The sequence below is a fragment of the Microtus pennsylvanicus genome, chromosome 12, assembly GCF_037038515.1.
Source record: "Microtus pennsylvanicus isolate mMicPen1 chromosome 12, mMicPen1.hap1, whole genome shotgun sequence".
Lineage (NCBI taxonomy): Eukaryota > Metazoa > Chordata > Mammalia > Rodentia > Cricetidae > Microtus > Microtus pennsylvanicus.
In genome coordinates this window covers 3,826,777-3,843,855 of record NC_134590.1, presented here as the reverse complement: position 1 = coordinate 3,843,855, position 17,079 = coordinate 3,826,777, and the positions used below count along the sequence as shown (strand labels likewise).

The 17,079-nt window shown below is 39.0% G+C and overlaps 1 protein-coding gene across 1 annotated transcript in view; it reads right to left on the bottom strand.

Annotated features, from left to right (window-relative positions):
- Positions 1 to 6,613: 6,613 nt before the first annotated feature.
- Positions 6,614 to 17,079, bottom strand: part of LOC142832680 (ATP-binding cassette sub-family G member 3-like) — a 158,955-nt gene continuing 148,489 nt past the window's right edge. Inside the window, exons 13-16 of the mRNA XM_075943361.1 lie at positions 15,834 to 15,988; positions 10,792 to 10,881; positions 9,704 to 9,789; positions 6,614 to 7,954 (exon numbers count right to left, since the gene is read on the bottom strand). Coding sequence (XP_075799476.1) covers positions 7,774 to 7,954; positions 9,704 to 9,789; positions 10,792 to 10,881; positions 15,834 to 15,988 — 512 coding nt within the window. The 3' untranslated portion in view covers positions 6,614 to 7,773. The remainder of the gene's footprint in view (positions 7,955 to 9,703; positions 9,790 to 10,791; positions 10,882 to 15,833; positions 15,989 to 17,079) is intronic.

Below are 17,079 nucleotides of genomic sequence, written 5' to 3'. Positions count from 1 at the left end.
TAAAAAGCATTGCTTCAACTCTTTAACCTTCGTTTGCTCACGTACATGATCATGAGAAACTCTTACCTCACCTTGCAAAAAACAATACCTCAGTTGATAACAGTAATAAAAATGCAAAGAAGTACACAGAAATAAGGCAAAAAAAGTATCAGAAGCAAAGCACTCCTTTATATCTGGTAGAGCATGAAGAACTGAACACAAAGGCCACTTCCTTATCCAGGGTACAGATTCTGACAGAACGTTTGAGAAATGGGCAGAGAAAGTTTGCTTTCATCTATGCTTGGTTTGCCAAGCAACCGTTTCCCACCTTTATCTCATCTGTCCCAGGATGAGCCTGCACTCTGTGCCAGTTCTTTGTCTCCACAATTTCCTCCTTTTTTATTTTTGTTTGAAGTTAAAAGGAATTTAAACCATAAAGTATGTAAATTTTCTGCATTTGATCGAATACAAAACTGATACATAATCAAGAAAAAAACATAAGAATGATTACAATAAGCATACACCAGAGGTATGAAGAATACTTTATAAGAATACCTTAGGATCTAATCCTGTCAATTTTTCAGCAAAAATTTGTGCAATAGTGGAGGCATCTGAATCGGGAAATTATTTAGCCAAAGTAAATACTATATTATTCTGTAAGTGATTAATGAGTGATCAAGCAGAGGCATTACCTAAAACATAAGTTTGAATAACCTTCCATTCATGTAAAGAATCATTATAAGCCAAATAATTAATGCAAAAAGTGGTTGAATTCCAATCATAAGGCAAGGCCATTTGTTCTTGAAAAGATAAATATTTCTTTCCCAACCATCCCACAGTTTGCTTAAGCATATCATTCTCTGTCTGAAGTCGAGCATCTATTTGAGCTTGCTAAATCCAAAGTTCATGAGAGTCTTTATGACATTGCTCTACAAAGTGTTTTGCCTGCAAAGACGTATGTAAAGCAATATCAACCAGAGAAGCAGTAGCAACAACAGAAACAGGGTTAAGAATTACAGCTATAATTACAGTTATTACCTAACATGCACTTTGTTCATTTCAATATCTTTTTGAAGAATTCTACAACAATATAATCTAGAGGAATTTGAGCCCAAGAACGACCTAAGTTTACAGGCAGCCAAATATGTGTATGCTGCTGTAATATCATAAGTGATTGAATATGAGGATTAAATTTAACAGAGGAATTAATACATGAATACAATCAACAATCATAACAACTAATTCCAGTTGTAAAAACTGATTCTTCCAACTAAAAATACATATGTTAGTGGCACACAATCAGTAACATTAGTACTTTTAAGAAAAGTAAATTTATAAGTAGAAGTGGATACTGCTGTTCCAATAAATGAGCCATTAAAAAGCTAAACAGGTTTTAAGCCAGCTACAATCTTTCAAATTGCATCTGAATTGCATTAGGGGCTGTGAGTAAGGCAATGTGATTATCACTGATTCCTCCGTCTCCCCATGCCAGGAGATGGTTTCCAATTATTTCATTCTTGACTTTATTCATCCTGGTAGCATTAAGCAAATTACAAGTGGTAATATTCTATTCAGAACAAGTGTTAATAAATTGACCCCAACTAATCCATTTATTTTTAATTATTTTGCCAAATTTGCCAAAACAAGTTTTCCAAACAAATGGCCGATATTTTAAACTGTCATAAATAAAATCTGGACATATAAGATATGTCACCCATCCTGCAGAGAGACATAACCATATTCTCTACTTTTCACCATTAGCAATGCAGGCTGCCATTCAGCATCTGTGGCAATTTTGTATTCAATTTTTTCTTTTGGTAATGGGAAAATTATAGCAGAACTATCCAGGCCTGTCAAAGTAAGATATCGTTGTCTCCTTGCTGAATTATACAGGCTAACATTTCTTCATAAGTTGTTATTGTTTTAGAAAATGTATGCTTTGTGTAAACCCATTCAAGGGGAAAATATCTTGAGCTAAAATACCTGTAGGATATTGAAAAGTATCAAATAATAATAATTTAATAGGTATGTTAGCTTGTACTCTACTCAAAAAAAGCATTTTTAATATGCTCTTCAACTATTTTTAATTCTGCCTGAGTTTCTGTGGTAAGGGACTGAAGGCTATGTAATTCCAGATCCCTTTGACAAAGAAGCAAAATCTGACAGTTTTTTAGATTTTCTTAAACACAGTCATAACCTATGAAGCTGGCACTACTTTCTGTTTCAACTTAGTGGCCCGTTTTTTCATTTGCTTTTCTAGCCCATCAAGTTTCTCCAAAACGGATTGCAAATCCAAACTAGTTTTCTTGATTATGCTACTTTGGTTCTCCACAGTTTGCTCTTTAGTTTTTTGATCCTTGTCCAAATTTTTTACTGACAGAATAACATCCTTTCCCAAATCTGTCACTAACCGCTCTTCTGCCATAGCTTTGAAAACAGTAAAAATCATAGACTATATAGACCAGAAATGGGCAGGTATTTTCTCACCCTGTCTCACAGTTTTTCAACATTAGTTTTAATTCTTTGCTAAGCATCTCTATCTAAAGTGCCTTCTTCTGGAAACCAAAGATTATATTCCTTAATTACCTCTACACACATTTCTAAAACAGAAAAGGAAACAGAAACACCATGAGTTTTTAGTAAATGTTTTAGCATAGCAAGATATGGAGAAGGCTTAGCTTGTCCCATTACCCTGTAATAAAGATTAATTATCTGGTTAATGTTTTCAGACCCTTCCTGACTTTTCCTCTTCAGGGTCCCTGATTCGGGTGCCACTTGTCAACGTCTACCATATTGGGGTCCCTGGGTAAGGACCTCACACAAATCAGGACACAGGAGATGCAGAGTATGAACAACTGCATAACAAGCTTTATTTTATATGGCTTTTTATACAGACTACAAAGCATTGCCTCAACTCCTTAACCCTCGTTTACTCACATACATGATCATGAGAAACTCCCACCTCACCTTGCAAAAACAATACCTCAAATAATAACAGTAATAAAAATGTAAAGAATTACATTGAAACAAGGCAAAAAAAAGTATCAGAAGCAAAGCACTCCTTTATATCTGGTAGAGCATGAAGAACTGAGCACAAGGCCACTTCCTTATCCAGATTCTGACAGAGCGTTTTGCTGCAGGAGCCCCTTCCACTCCTTCAGCCAATAGCCTTTAAGACACTAGCCCATTGGGCATGGTCTCCTTTGCTTTAAAAAAAGCAGCGGCAGCCCTGCTCTCGCTCCTCTGCTTCCGGCTCCACTCCAGGCTGCTAGACCACGTTCCTGGTCGTGCAGAGGGCTGTTGTCTAGGTCAGTGACAATTTTCCCCTTAAATAAATAACCCTTTTATTAACCATAGTTCCAACCTGGTGTGGGATTGTTTTGTGACTTACGCCTTCAACTTAAGAGAAATGGGCAGAAAAAGAATGCTTTCCTCTATGTTTGGTTTGCCAACCAACCGTTTCCCAACTTTGTCTCATCTGTCCCAGGAGGAGCCTGCACTCTGTGCCAGTTCTGTGTCTCCATTGGAACACAGTATAGAAAGTTCTTGTGTTCCCTTTGCCAAGATTTTATCTATGTAAAAGTTTTCTTTGCCAAGGTACTCAGGTTAAAGGACACTAACATTGGGACACTGCTGTTCATTAAACAGAGCAATGTGTTCACATTCCATCACTTTCCTATTACTCCTGTGTTGTTTGGAGATCTAATTTGGGATATACATTGCATCTGACTCCCATCATTAAAATAAAATAGTTTTAGAAGTAAAAGGATGTAAGACCCTTGTGACTGGATACTGAGTATCATTTAGCACACGGCGGATGCTTGCAGCATCGTTTCAACACCAGTCTAGAAGACATCTCTACACTGCTCTATCTTTGAACTTTACAGGAGAGGGTTTACCCTCATGACATTGGCTTATAGAATCATTGTAACTTACTCTATGTCCTGAATATCAAGGTGTGTTAGTTAGGGTTTCTATTTTGATAATATACCATGACCAAAACGAGTTGCAAAACAAAGAGTTCATTTTTAAACTCTTTAAAACTTAAAGTTTGTAGTCTAACATCCAGGGAAGTCAAAGCAAGGAACTCAAGGCAAGAATCCGGAGGTAGTATCTGATCCAGAAGCCATGGAGAAATGCTACTTACTGGCTTGCTCCCCATGTCTTACTCTCATAGCACCCAGGGCCACCAATCTAGGGGTGACACTGCTTCTCTATTTTGCAGGAAGCTATAGGTTTATTTCCCAGCATTGCATAAACTTGGCATGTTGAAGCATGCCTTACACCCAAATGCAAGTCTCGAAGCAAAATTAGCAAAAAAAAAAAAAAAAAAAAGGAAAGGAAAAATAAGCCTTTATAGCTGGAGGTGGAGCTTTATTGTGAAGAATCCTGCATGTCTGTTTACATTTTGCTCTCCACCTAACAGTGGGCTGGGAGAAGGCTCATTGGGTAAAGGACCACGGGTACATGCATGAGGATCTGAGCTGTGGGACTCTCAACTCCATTTTGTCCATGAATGATGACTCTAAATCCATCATATAATTAAATCATACTATTTGTCCTTTTGTGCCATGCCTGCCTCACTTGGTATAATGTTTTCAAAGTAAAATATTCATATGTAAAATATTCTTTATCTTTTTGGTGAAATAATATTCCATTTTATGCAGTCACCACATTACATTGTCCAGTCATCCACTAGTCTTCCTGTTCTTGTGGCTTTCCAAGTTTATTCATCTTAGGTGGACCATGGAGCAACTGTTCCCAACATTATCTCAGTGTGCCACAGACCCCTTTGGTTTCTCAATGGAGAAAAATAATACAGTGTTGACATTCGACATCTGACCACCATAGGGTACATACCTGCACACACAGGCACACATGAACATGAACTAGTATTTATAACACACAAATCCTACTGTACACACATACAAAATAAAATTGAAAAAATAGTAAATTTTATTTTACATATTTAACTAATAAGGAAAGAGGGGGTTATACCCCTCTCCCCCTTTCTCATGGACCTGCCACCCCAAGCAGAGCAACTTCTGTTTTCTTATGCAGGAAGCATGCCTATGTCATGGCAAAACCTATTCTCTGGGCTAAGACTACTGTGGCAGACTGAGCAAGGACTGCATTTACTGTTGGCCATTAGAACAGCAAACCTGACCTTTGCTGTATACTTGCAGATGTCCAGGGAAAGTTTGAACACGTGTCTAGCTCATGAAAGAGGCTGAACAAGAATAAGTTAAGGAATTTCTATATGAAGCTTTGCTGTGACTAAGGCATCTGAAGAGGAAGTCAAGGATCCAGTCTCAGTGAATAAATGCACTTCGTAACTGTTTGACAAAGAAAAAAGAGAAGTTGACTAGGTAGGGTCAGAATAGTGAACCAAGAGAGCAGTAGTAGAAGTCAAAGAGACAAGTTTCTAGAATACCAAATGCAAGAGAAGTGAAGCACAGAGAGCTGAGAAACCTAGAAAATTTGGCAAAGATGTTTAAAAACACCCAAATTGCTGATGAGTACTTTCCTATTATGGAAAAAGACTGAATGGAAAAAAATTATAGAAACCAAAAGGAAGTATAGATAAAGCTATTAAACCATAGTCTGAAATTTGAGGGATTGCAAAGGATCTTGGGAGCTAGCAGATCTAGGAGTGAGCAAAAATTACAAGAGGAAGTTTCTACAGATGTTGATGTGCAAGGCAGGGCCCCAACATCTGTGATTTTGTAATGTTCCTCAGGAGAGCCTCTTGCCAAATTCTATACCACTGAGTTAACCTTGAGCTTAAGGGATTTTTTTCCAGATCATAGTCTCCCTGAAATGTCACAAGCCATTTCATATTACCATAACCTGTTTTTATACAGAAACTTTAGCCAAAGCCCCCAATCAAGACTGAGCTATTACATCACTGCAGAGAAGTAACCACCTGTCCTGGCTGTTTTTATGACAAGTTGAAATGAGCTATGGTAATCAGAAAATAAATGCCTCCATAAGATCCAGCTGAAGGGCATTTTATTAATAAATGATCAATAGGGAGGACCCAGCTACTGTGAATGGAGTCACTCCTGGGCTGCTGGTCCTAGCTTCTATAAAAAGAGCCTGAGCAAGCCATGATGAGCAAACCAGTAAGCAGCTTTCCTCCATGGCCTCTGCATCAGCTCCTGCCTCCAGCTTCCTGCCCTGTTTTAGTTCCTGCCCTGACTTCCTGTGGTGGTAAACAGTGATAAGGAAGTGTAAGCCAAATAAACCCTTCCCAAGTTGCATTTTGGTCATTGTGTTTCATTAAAGCAATAGAAATTCCAACTAAGACACAATTCATGAGCCTTATTTAACGAGATCATTAAAGTTGCTTTACGGCCACTCATTATGTGTGTGTGTGTTTGTTTGTTTTTGAAATTGTGTCTTTTCTAGCACAAAGTAGCCTCAAATATATTGCCTTCCCGAGGACGGTTTTGGATCTTTCCACATCCCAAGTGAAGACACTGTATGCATACTCTACCACATGAAGTTTATTGAGCTTTTTAATCTTAGGTTTTTATAATCAAATTTAGAGTCATGCTTTTGAGTCAATAAATTTTAATGGACCAGACAAAGGTCAATGAAGGATTCATTGGCTATTATATTTGGTGGATGATAGGTTATGTTCCTACTGTAAATATGAAGATGTAAAAATGTAAGGTATTTCTAGTACAAATTCTCCTTTACCAGGTAGAAGAAATTTGATTGATCGCCTCACATGATTATTATTGATGAGATGAACTAACATGCAATACTTAAGAAAATTATCTTAGAGCTTATACCCTTTTACTTATAATTTAGTTAGTTACTATTTTGTGGACTTAAAAAAAACCATTGCTTATTTAAAGAATAATAATGTTACTAACTTGTAGACTTAAAAAAAAACAACCATTGCTTATTTAAAGAACAATAGAAACCAAATAGAAAAAAGTCTCTATTAGATACTGTACATAAAACATTCCTTTTTTATATTTGTAATTTTTATTTAAAAAATTTTGACAATTCCACATATGTACATAATACATTTCAGCCATTCTCACTCATTCCCATCTTTCTTATCTCCCATCCAACTGTTCAAACAACCTTCTTCAAAATTCCCTTTCCCACATTTTTATCTTTGTGTTTTGTCTTGTGACCCACAGAGTTGAACCAGTGTTGTCTGTGTGGCCATGGTTTTAGACTGTCTGCAGGAGCCTAGCTGCTGTCTTTCCTGTTGAGTATACATGTGAAATCAATGACTGCCTCTCTCTCATAATCTACCAGTAGCCAATAGTTCAGCAGAATGCGATATGGCCCATTGTTGTGCTCATGAGGGACCAAGTCTTGTGCAGGGATCTGCAGATGTTGTGAGACAGACCATGGTTACAAGGGCTGTGTCATGCCCAGAATAGAGCATTTCCAGCTGTTTTTCTCATCTTCTGGCTCCTGTACTCTTTCCACTCCTTCTTCCAAGCTTTGGAGGGAGTTGTATAGGTGTCCTGTTTAGGGTTAAGCACTCAAGCGTCACTTACTCTAGTCCTTTGAGCAGTCATGATTGTCTGCATTCACCACAGTTCATTACAGTGGGAATCTTTCCTGGGTAATGCTGGCTGCAGCATGTGTCCATGAGTGTAAGTGTAAATATTTAGAAGACATTCAGAAACACATCTCTTTCAGCAAATGAAGACAGTTTCTGCCCTACAATCTAAGACTCTAGTTACTGGGTTTTTTTTTGGGGGGGGGGTGGAGGTCTGGATTTACAAAAAAGAAAGATTTTAGTAGTTGTTTTTTTTAAGGTCAATTCAAAGAAAATGGAAGAGTGATTTTAAAATATCTCTTTTTCTTAAGAACTAATAACTGCACATAGGTAATTAATAAGAGGATAATCATTATACAAGTTAAGGCCACGATATTCTCCCAGAATCCCCATGGTGAGAGGTCAATGTCCCAGATTATCAAAAATTCTTCACCAGTACACCTGTAATTTAAATATAGAAAAATGATATCAAAATTTATTCAGTACATTTACTGTTACTTGCTTTAAAAAACCCATAGTTTTAGCACATCATTAAGTTTCTTCTTTATATTTAATTTGTGGTAGTACTGACATACTTACAATTTTCTTATATATTATGTCAATCTCAACTATTTGAATCAAGTACCTTAGTTAATTTCAAAATTCATCCTAACAGGTGTAGCTGTCACATCTCTTTAAAAGGATATAGGAAGCTGACTTAGGAAACACTGCCCTGTCATTTCTAATCCTCAGTGCTGCTCTCCCTGATATGGTGTGTATCAACTCTTGTTCCTCTTGAAGGGGAAAACCTTAGCTTCCTAAGTTCATATACGCACACTCCAAGAAATCAAAGCTTGCACAATTCTGCTGACACAGCACATGATCACACAAAAGAACAAAGTATCAAATTCTAGACCAAGGACCAGAGGAGACCAAGGGATTCCAAGAGGAGTCAGTCAGTTGCTGCCAGCTCCTGTACTAAGAGATCAGTGAAAACCATAGTTGCTCAGATATGGAACACCCCAGGAGCCCATGGCTGCAGATAAAGTCTGGGTAGCAGTTGGAACTCAGATGCAGGGGCCTTGGAAAGGCAGCTATTGTGAAAAGTTCTGGACACACTGCAATTGCGGACTGTGTGTCTCCATCCTCTATGTCTCCATTCCTGTGTATCTTTAAGCTGTGTGAGATACCTTTGTGTATCTCAATTCTGTGTATCTCCTTCCCTGTGTGTCTCTATCCCTATGTGTCTCCATCCCTGTGTGTTTCCATTTCCTTATATTTCCTAGGATCCACTGGAAGGGAAGATTTCTTCTTAATCTTGTGAGGAAAATCCTTCTGTGAATCTCAGGACTGTGGATGGCTTTCCTTGATTTCACATTACTAATCCAAGTCCTCCTAAACAATCACTGATAAGGAATTTGTATTAGAAGGATGCCAGACCACATCAGAAGAGAGGAGATGTGATAAATAAGATATTGTCTTATATGTGTTTTCTTATCAGTAATTCAAACATAATTTTTATTAATATTATTCATTATTATTTTGAACATCCATGAGAGATTTAACATATCATCACATTCCTATTTCACTTATATATGAAAATCAAACCAATGAGAACAATCATAGAAAGTGAAAGTACTTTTATAGAATTAGATACAAAAGATATTTCCTTTTCAACATAGAGAAATATGTATTTTTCGTTGTAGGACAAGTGTTCTGATAGGATATTTTACCCCCCCCCCCACAAGGCATACACACACACACAAACATACACACTGCCTTTTGATTTCTTAAAGACTTTTAGAGTATGAGGCAGAAAAAATACCCTGAAATTGGGCAGGCAGTTCACTCACTTTTATCCTTGCTGCCCTGACATTCTTGGGCTCTGCTCACAGGTACCATAATCTATACATGTGAAACTGTATGCCCTTATAAACTATCAGAGCAGCTATGTCAAACATAAGTGTTCTAAAACAACTCAAATCCACATTCAAGACACCAAAACCACTTTAAAAGGCCCCAAAGAACCCTTCCTGCACATTAGCTACACCTGGGAGTTGTAGGATGGAAACACAGCCAGGTGTGCGTTGGTTATAATGACTCACTCTGGGGAATGGGCAAAGGGCAAAGACTTAATCCTGAAAGGATGGGTTTCCCCTCTAAGTCCACAAGCATTCTATGTCCCCGTCATGACACTGAAGTCATGCTTACATTACAAAGTTGTGGCATCTACTGACTTCTGCTGTTTTATGTTCTGGGCAGAAGTTTTGTCCCACGAGTTCATTGTGTTGCAAAGCCTGTAACACAAACAAGATCAGGGAAAAGTAAACCATTTAATACATTCATAAGTTTCAAAAGAATAATACAGTTATAACCTCAAGTTCAATCTCTACTGTTATTTGTGAATGTGTTTAAGAAAACAACCCACCCCCACCAAGTTCAGTCTGCTCAGCAAAGCAGTGCCCATGTAGGCTTAGGATTGAATTGATGGTGCTTGCCAACTACTAAGAAGTAGATATTCTAACTTGACCACACTTGTACCCTCCTTCTCTGCCTAGTCCTTAACCCTGTAATTGAAACAATACTATTGATTTATAGCAACAATATTTTCTTGCTTATTTTTTTTTATCAAAACCAGATAAAAATATTTTCTTTCTTATTCGAGTAAGAAAGTCTACTAAGACAAAATTTACTGCAGAGAAAGTTTGTCAAAGCCGGTATGGCTATGGGTATCACATGGTTTCTGCTTCTTTTAATTTCTAATATAAACTTTCTATAACAGACCTTGATCTTTCATAATTTTCTTATTGTATATAATCACAACTGTTTGTTTTTTTATCATATCATCTACCTTTCCTTTTCACTCTGGGATTTTTCTCAACCTTTATTTCCCTCAAATAACACATGACTGGGGGAAACCTCAGATGACTCACTGACCTTTGGCTAAAATCAATGGGAAAGTTATAAACTTTATACAGCTATCCTTGATCTTTCATAATTTTCTTATTGGATATAATCACAACTGTACGTTTTTTATCGTATCATCTGTCTTTCCTCCTAACCCTGGAGTTTTTCTTACCCTTTAGTTCTCTCAAATAACACATGACTAGGGTGAAAAGCCCAGATGACTTACTGTCCTTAGGCTAAAGTAAGCAGGAAAGTTCTCATCATTGCTCCTGGAAAGAAATTCCTGGGCAGTGACTGGTTAGAGATTACAGCTGGGGAAAGGACTTGCCTGGGGTTCATTTCAGTTGCTACAGTTGGAGAACCCAAGTACAGTGATAGACATGACAACTTACTATAAATCCATAGTGAGGAATGCTCAAGGACTTAATCCATGAGAGGTCCCGCATGAGGTTTACGGAATATAATGACAGACCTGAGATCAACTACAAAGAACAGAACCACAAATTAGAATCAGTCCAGGGACTAAGAATTCTAGAGAAAATCCTTCCTCTTCAAGACCCCTTCATTTTTCTGACCATTTCTTCTCAGGCCAGTTCTTTAAAGCATTCTTACAGTAAACTCTAAACAGAATTCTTCACTTTGCAATATCATGGCTCTTTGTGGGTTTAAAAGAAAGACTTGCCCCTTCCTCCACGGGAATGGAAACTTGTGCAACCACTTTGAAAATCAGTGTGGCGATTCTTCAGGAAATTTGGGATCAACCTACCCCTGGACCCAGCAATATCACTCTTGGGAATATACCCAAGAGATGCCCGATCATATAACAAAAGCATTTGTTCAACTATGTTCATAGCAGCATTATTTGTAATAGCCAGAACCTGGAAACAACCTAGATGTCCTTCAATGAAAGAATGGAGGAAGAAAGTGTGGAATGTATACACATTAGAGTACTACGCTGCGGTAAAAAACAATGACTTCTCGAATTTTGCATGCAAATGGATGGAAATAGAAAACACTATCCTGAGTGAGGTAACCCAGACCCAAAAAGATGAACATGGGATGTACTCACTCATAATTGGTTTCTAGTCATAAATAAAGGTCACTGAGTCTATAATTTGTAATCCTGGAGAAGCTAAATAAGAAGGTGAACCCAAAGAAAAACATATAGTTATCCTCCTGGCTATGGGAAGTAGACAAAATTGCCGGGCAAAAAATTGGGATCTTGGGGGTGGGGTGGGATGGGGCTAAGGGGAGATGGGGAGAGAAAAGTGAGAAGGGGAGGATGGGGGGAACTTGGGGAAACAGGATGATTGGGATATAGGAAGGTTGGATAGGGGAGCAGGGAAGCACATATCTTAGTTCAGGGAGCCACCTTAGGGTTGGCAAGAGACTTGAACCTAGAGTGGCTCCCAGGTGACCAAGGCACTGTCCCCAGTTAGTTCCTTAGGCAGCTGAGGATAGAAAACCTGAAATGACCCTATCCTATAGCCATACTGATGAATATCTTGCATATCACCATAGAACCTTCATCTGGCGATGGATGGAGATAGAGACAGAGACCCCACACTGGAGCACTGGCCTGAGCTCCCAAGGTCCCAATGAGGAGCAGAAGGAGGGAGAACATGAGCAAGGAAGTCAGGACCACGAGGGGTGCACCCACCCACTGAGACTGTGGGGCTGATCTATTGGGATGTCACCAAGGCCAGCTGGACTGTGACTGAAAAAGCATGGGATAAAACCGGACTCTCTGAACATGGCGAACAATGAGGGCTGATGAGAAGCCAAGGACAATGGCACGGGGTTTTGATCCTACTTCATGTTCTGGCTTTGTGGGAGCCTAGCCAGTTTGGATGTTCACCTTCCTAGACCTGGACGGAGAGGGGAAGACCTTGGACTTTGCACAGGGCAGGGAACCCTGACTGCTCTTCAGACTGGAGAGGGAGGGGGAGAAGAGTGGGGGGAGGGGGAGAAGGGCGGGAGGAGGGGGAGGGAAATGGGAGGCTGGGAGGAGGCGGAAACTTTTTTTTTACTCAATAAAAAATTTAAAAAATAAAAGAAGGACCTGCCACCCCTCTCTGCAGGAGTCAAGCCTACAGATGTTTGTAAGGTTTATATTTAAAAGAACATGCAATCTATGCATAGTCTATTGAATAGGCTGGGCGGGCACAGCCCATTGTGGGTGGTGCCATCCCTGATCTGCTGGACTTGGGTTCTATAACAAAGTAGTCTGATAAAGCCCTTAAGTAGTTCCCTTCCATGGTTTCTGCATAAGCTCCTAACTCCAAATTCCTGCCAGTTTGAGCTCTTATTCTGGATCTAATCAATGGTCAACAGTGTTGTGGAAGTGTAAGCCAAATAAACCCTTTCCTACCCAGCTTGCTCTTCGGTCATGGTGTTTCATCACAGCAATAGAAACCTTAAGTAGGACAAACACTGAACATCACAAGCTCACTTCTATTCCAAGAATCTATAAGTCTTGTTATTTATAAGAGTTTTGACTCTCTATTCATGATCTTAGGAGTAATTTTGGATTCATTTTAAAATACCACCTTAAGACAACTTCAAGCCTAGAACTGATAATCCACACCATGTGGTGAAGAGCAGCAGAAACAGTGCCCAATCCCCCATTTAAAAACACAAACCACAGAATCACACGGAGATGGCAGAAAGCAGTGATGAGGACAGCTCCAAAGTTCACATACAACTTACCCTATTCACTCTGATGTACACTAGAATATGCAAAACATTGACTGTCTGCACACATTCAGACAGCATTTGTCCAAATGCTTATGCAGAGGACACAACATTTGGCACCATAACTAGTTTAAAGGTCCCATTTAGAAACTGCATACATTAACCAGCTGTCTTAATTCCTTTCCTGTGGCTATGATAAAACACCCTGACAAACATAGAGGAGTCAGGAGCTTTTACAAGTTCAAACTGCAAACATAATGGGAAAGAAATAAGGGAAACAATCTCACTCACAAAAACCTCAAACAAAAGGGAGGTGAGAGATCTTGGAATAAATATAACCAAATGAAATACTTGTATAATAAAACATGAAGACACTGGAAAAAATAAATTGAAGATACTAGAAGATAGACCTCCCATGCTTACAGATTGGTAGGATAAGTGCAAAAATATCCATGCTACCTAAAGCAGCCAACAGATTCAACGCAATCCTCATCAAAACTTCAATACAATTTAAAGAAATTGCAAAATAATACTAAATTTCACATGGAGAATCATCAGACTATCAGATCAAGTCTGAACAACAAAACAGCTAGAGGCATTACCAAGCATTGGTGAAAGAATCCAACCCCTGTCATGTGAGGGATAACTCATTCTCTCTATTGTTAAGAGGCTTTCAGTGGGACTGCCTGCACATCTGGGAACAAGAACAACAGACTCTATAAAACTTTACCACCATGTGTTCTTTTTTCATAAAGAGGGTAGCATGCCTGTTAACTTCCTAAGATAGGAGACATGAAACACTCATGTGGAGAGAGGCACCCAGCCCTTCTGATAGCTATTTTAATTTTCAACAAATCTATGTAGTTCTAAGTTACTCTAAGATAGTATTCATCACACCAGCATCAGCACAAGGAAAGGAGGAGGCTGCTATCACCTGAGGAGGTATTCTTTTAGTTTGTTTCTTTGGTATTGGGAGTTCATTTGGGTTCCTTCAAAGGGCTTCATTTAAGATCCTCCATGAGGATTTTTAATTATTTTCAACCCCTTTTCCTGTTTTCACAATTACACATCATTAACACACACCTGATTGGCCCACATACGTGTAGACCTCATCTAAACTTTGTTTCTATTGCTCTGATAAAGACACTGTGACCGAAACTATGGGAAAGAAGGTGTTTATTCTACTTTTCCATGCTGACCAGCCACTCAGCCTCAAGCTGCTGGAGGCCTGCTTGCAGCTGGGAAGGAGGCAGTGGCCTCTCTGCCAAAACACTTGACCAAGATATGGGCAGGACCAGAAGAATTCCTGCAGGAGCCCCCAGAAAGGAGCTGCACATCCTCAAGACTACACTCATGAATGAAAGCTCACAGATTTATTTCATTGGTACTTCAGTTCTAATTTTTTTAAAGTGAAGATTATATTTGTTGTGGATGCATATGAAATTTAGGAGACAAAGAACTCTCCATAGCAAAAGAAGACAGGGAAACCAAAGTTTAAAGGCTGAGAAGTAACAGCAGCAACAGCAGTAGGGATAGATGTGGTTTGGGACAGCCCATCCTAAACAAAGGCCAATATATTTCACAAAATGTAGGAAGACTTCCAGGAGACAGTTTAACACCAAAATACTCTGTGTGTCCCTCTTGAAAAATTTTCCACATATTCTCCGGGATAAAGTTACTGTTTTATACCCATATTTTTCCCCTTAACTATATATTCACACACGAGAAGAGAAAATGGGAGGGCTTACACAGACTTTGTCCATCTTATTAAAATGGACACATTCTGTCATCTTTAACCCTCCACTAATGCACTGGAGTCACTGTAGAACTGCATTTCATTTTTTAAAATCTCCCATTACAATGCCCAGACAGTTCTGGGCTCTGATGGTGACTTGGCTTCTCTTCTATACTCTGGGGTAGAAGCACCAGAACCAACAATGGGCAGAGCTTCTGGAAACAGTTCCTGGTCCTAGTTGTTTCCACTGTGCTTTGGGGTCTTTGCTCTGGGATGGCAACTGAGCCAATCTCTACAGTATGCTCCTGCACTAACAGAAAGAACATGAATGTTAACACACTACATCAATCTTTCTATTTACTTGATATGCTTCTGGGGGAAATGTGGGGCCTGGTTCCAATTATTGGTTGATTTATTTACATTAAGTGTGTAATTTACATGAGAAACTAAGACTGGGTATCCAGTTACAGCCAGTGAGCAGTAGTGTGCTAAAAGTGGAGACTGATTAGTACTGAGGAGTCTGGATTCTTCCACTTTTTCTAACACTTTCCAGAACACAAGTGAGCCCTAAGACAAACTCCTAGTGACATGACCTTGGTTTTCTGACTATAGACAACTGAATAAACCAAATCCCTTCTGCTGTAGTTAAAATAGCAGGCAAGTCTCTCACACCAGTATGAAAGAAAGGCTGCAATCCATCTTGTGGGATATCAGTCAATCATACTATTTTCTCGAAGTTCTAACTGACTATGGTTTTGTAATGTGATCCTCCCAAAAAATGTCTGTTAAGAGCTCACTAGAAAGGGCGTGTCAGACACATCCTAGGACTGACATCAGAGCAGCGGCCACAATGCCTAAAAAGAAAGGTGGCCCCTTTTCAACCACAGACCACAATAAGCTTTAGCATAAGACATCATGGCTCAGGTCCTGATTTGCCTAGCAGGTTACATGTGAAGGAAGGAACACAAGGAAGATTTTCCTCTTATAAAAATAATTCACACTCACCAGCATGAACATAAAATAGATGGTTATGAGTTCTGTTGGTACAGCTGCTGCATTCTCCCCTGCTCCTAAAGACAGTGGCACGGAACTGGTACAGCAAGCCAACATCATGATGGTGAATATCATAGTGAATAAACCCTTCACATCTGTTATTACTCCTTAGAAATAAAAAAAAAAAGTGGTGTCAGTCCAGTTACCAAAGTCCAGGCTATTATATAGTTTTCAAATAAGACTTCAACCACCAAACTCTAATTTAATTGATTTTTTCAATGGGACTACATAAAGTTGTTATACAGTTTCCATTTTAAAGATTTGTTCTATTTTAAGTCATGTGTATATTAATGTGTGTCTGTGGGAAAGTATGCCATATGTTTGCAATTACCTTTGGAGGCCAAAAGGCAGTATCAGATCTCTTAGAATTGTGGTTATAGGCAGTGAAAGCTGCATGATGATGAGGGTGTTAGGAACCAAATTTGGGGCTGTGGGGAGCAGCATGTGCTCTTAACTAACGAGCTATTTCTACAGCCTCATCATATGGCTTTGTATTTGTACTCGGCACAAAATGTCTTTCCATATAATGCATATTCTCTTTTATAGATAATTATGAGAAATTTATGGGATCCTGATATGTAAAGCTCCAGGGAACACAACTGGTCAAATCTTCTGCCTTCTCTCACAGGAGGATCACCAATAGAAAACATTCTTGTCCTCAGTTACCTGTGTTTATCATAACTGTGCTATTAAAAATAATGGGGTCAGTAGTGTGCCAGTTAGTTTTGTAAATTTAACACAAGTTAAAGTTCATATGGAAGAGATACCCTCAACTAAGGAAATGCTTCCATTATATTGGACCATAGGAAGCCTGTAGGGGCATCTTCTTGATTAAGGATTTATTTGGGAGATCTTTTCAACTGTGAGTGATGCCATTCCTGGGCAGCTTGTCCTGAAATCTGTAATAAATCAGGCTGAACAACCCATCTGGAGCAAGCCAGTAAACAGCACTCCTCCATGGACTCTGCTTCATTCCCTGCCTCCAGGTTCCTGCACCGAGTTCCTGCCATGACTTCCCTTCTTGACATACTGCAAGCTGTCTAAGGGAAGGATTAAACAACCTTGCAGTGGCTTTAATATCTGGAGGACAGGAGAATGCCTCTGACTTTAGTTTTTCCTAGGAAATCACCATGTAACTGCTATGGAGGAAAGCAACGGGCTCCACAAGTTGATTTATAATGCTTATGGGGCTAATGTT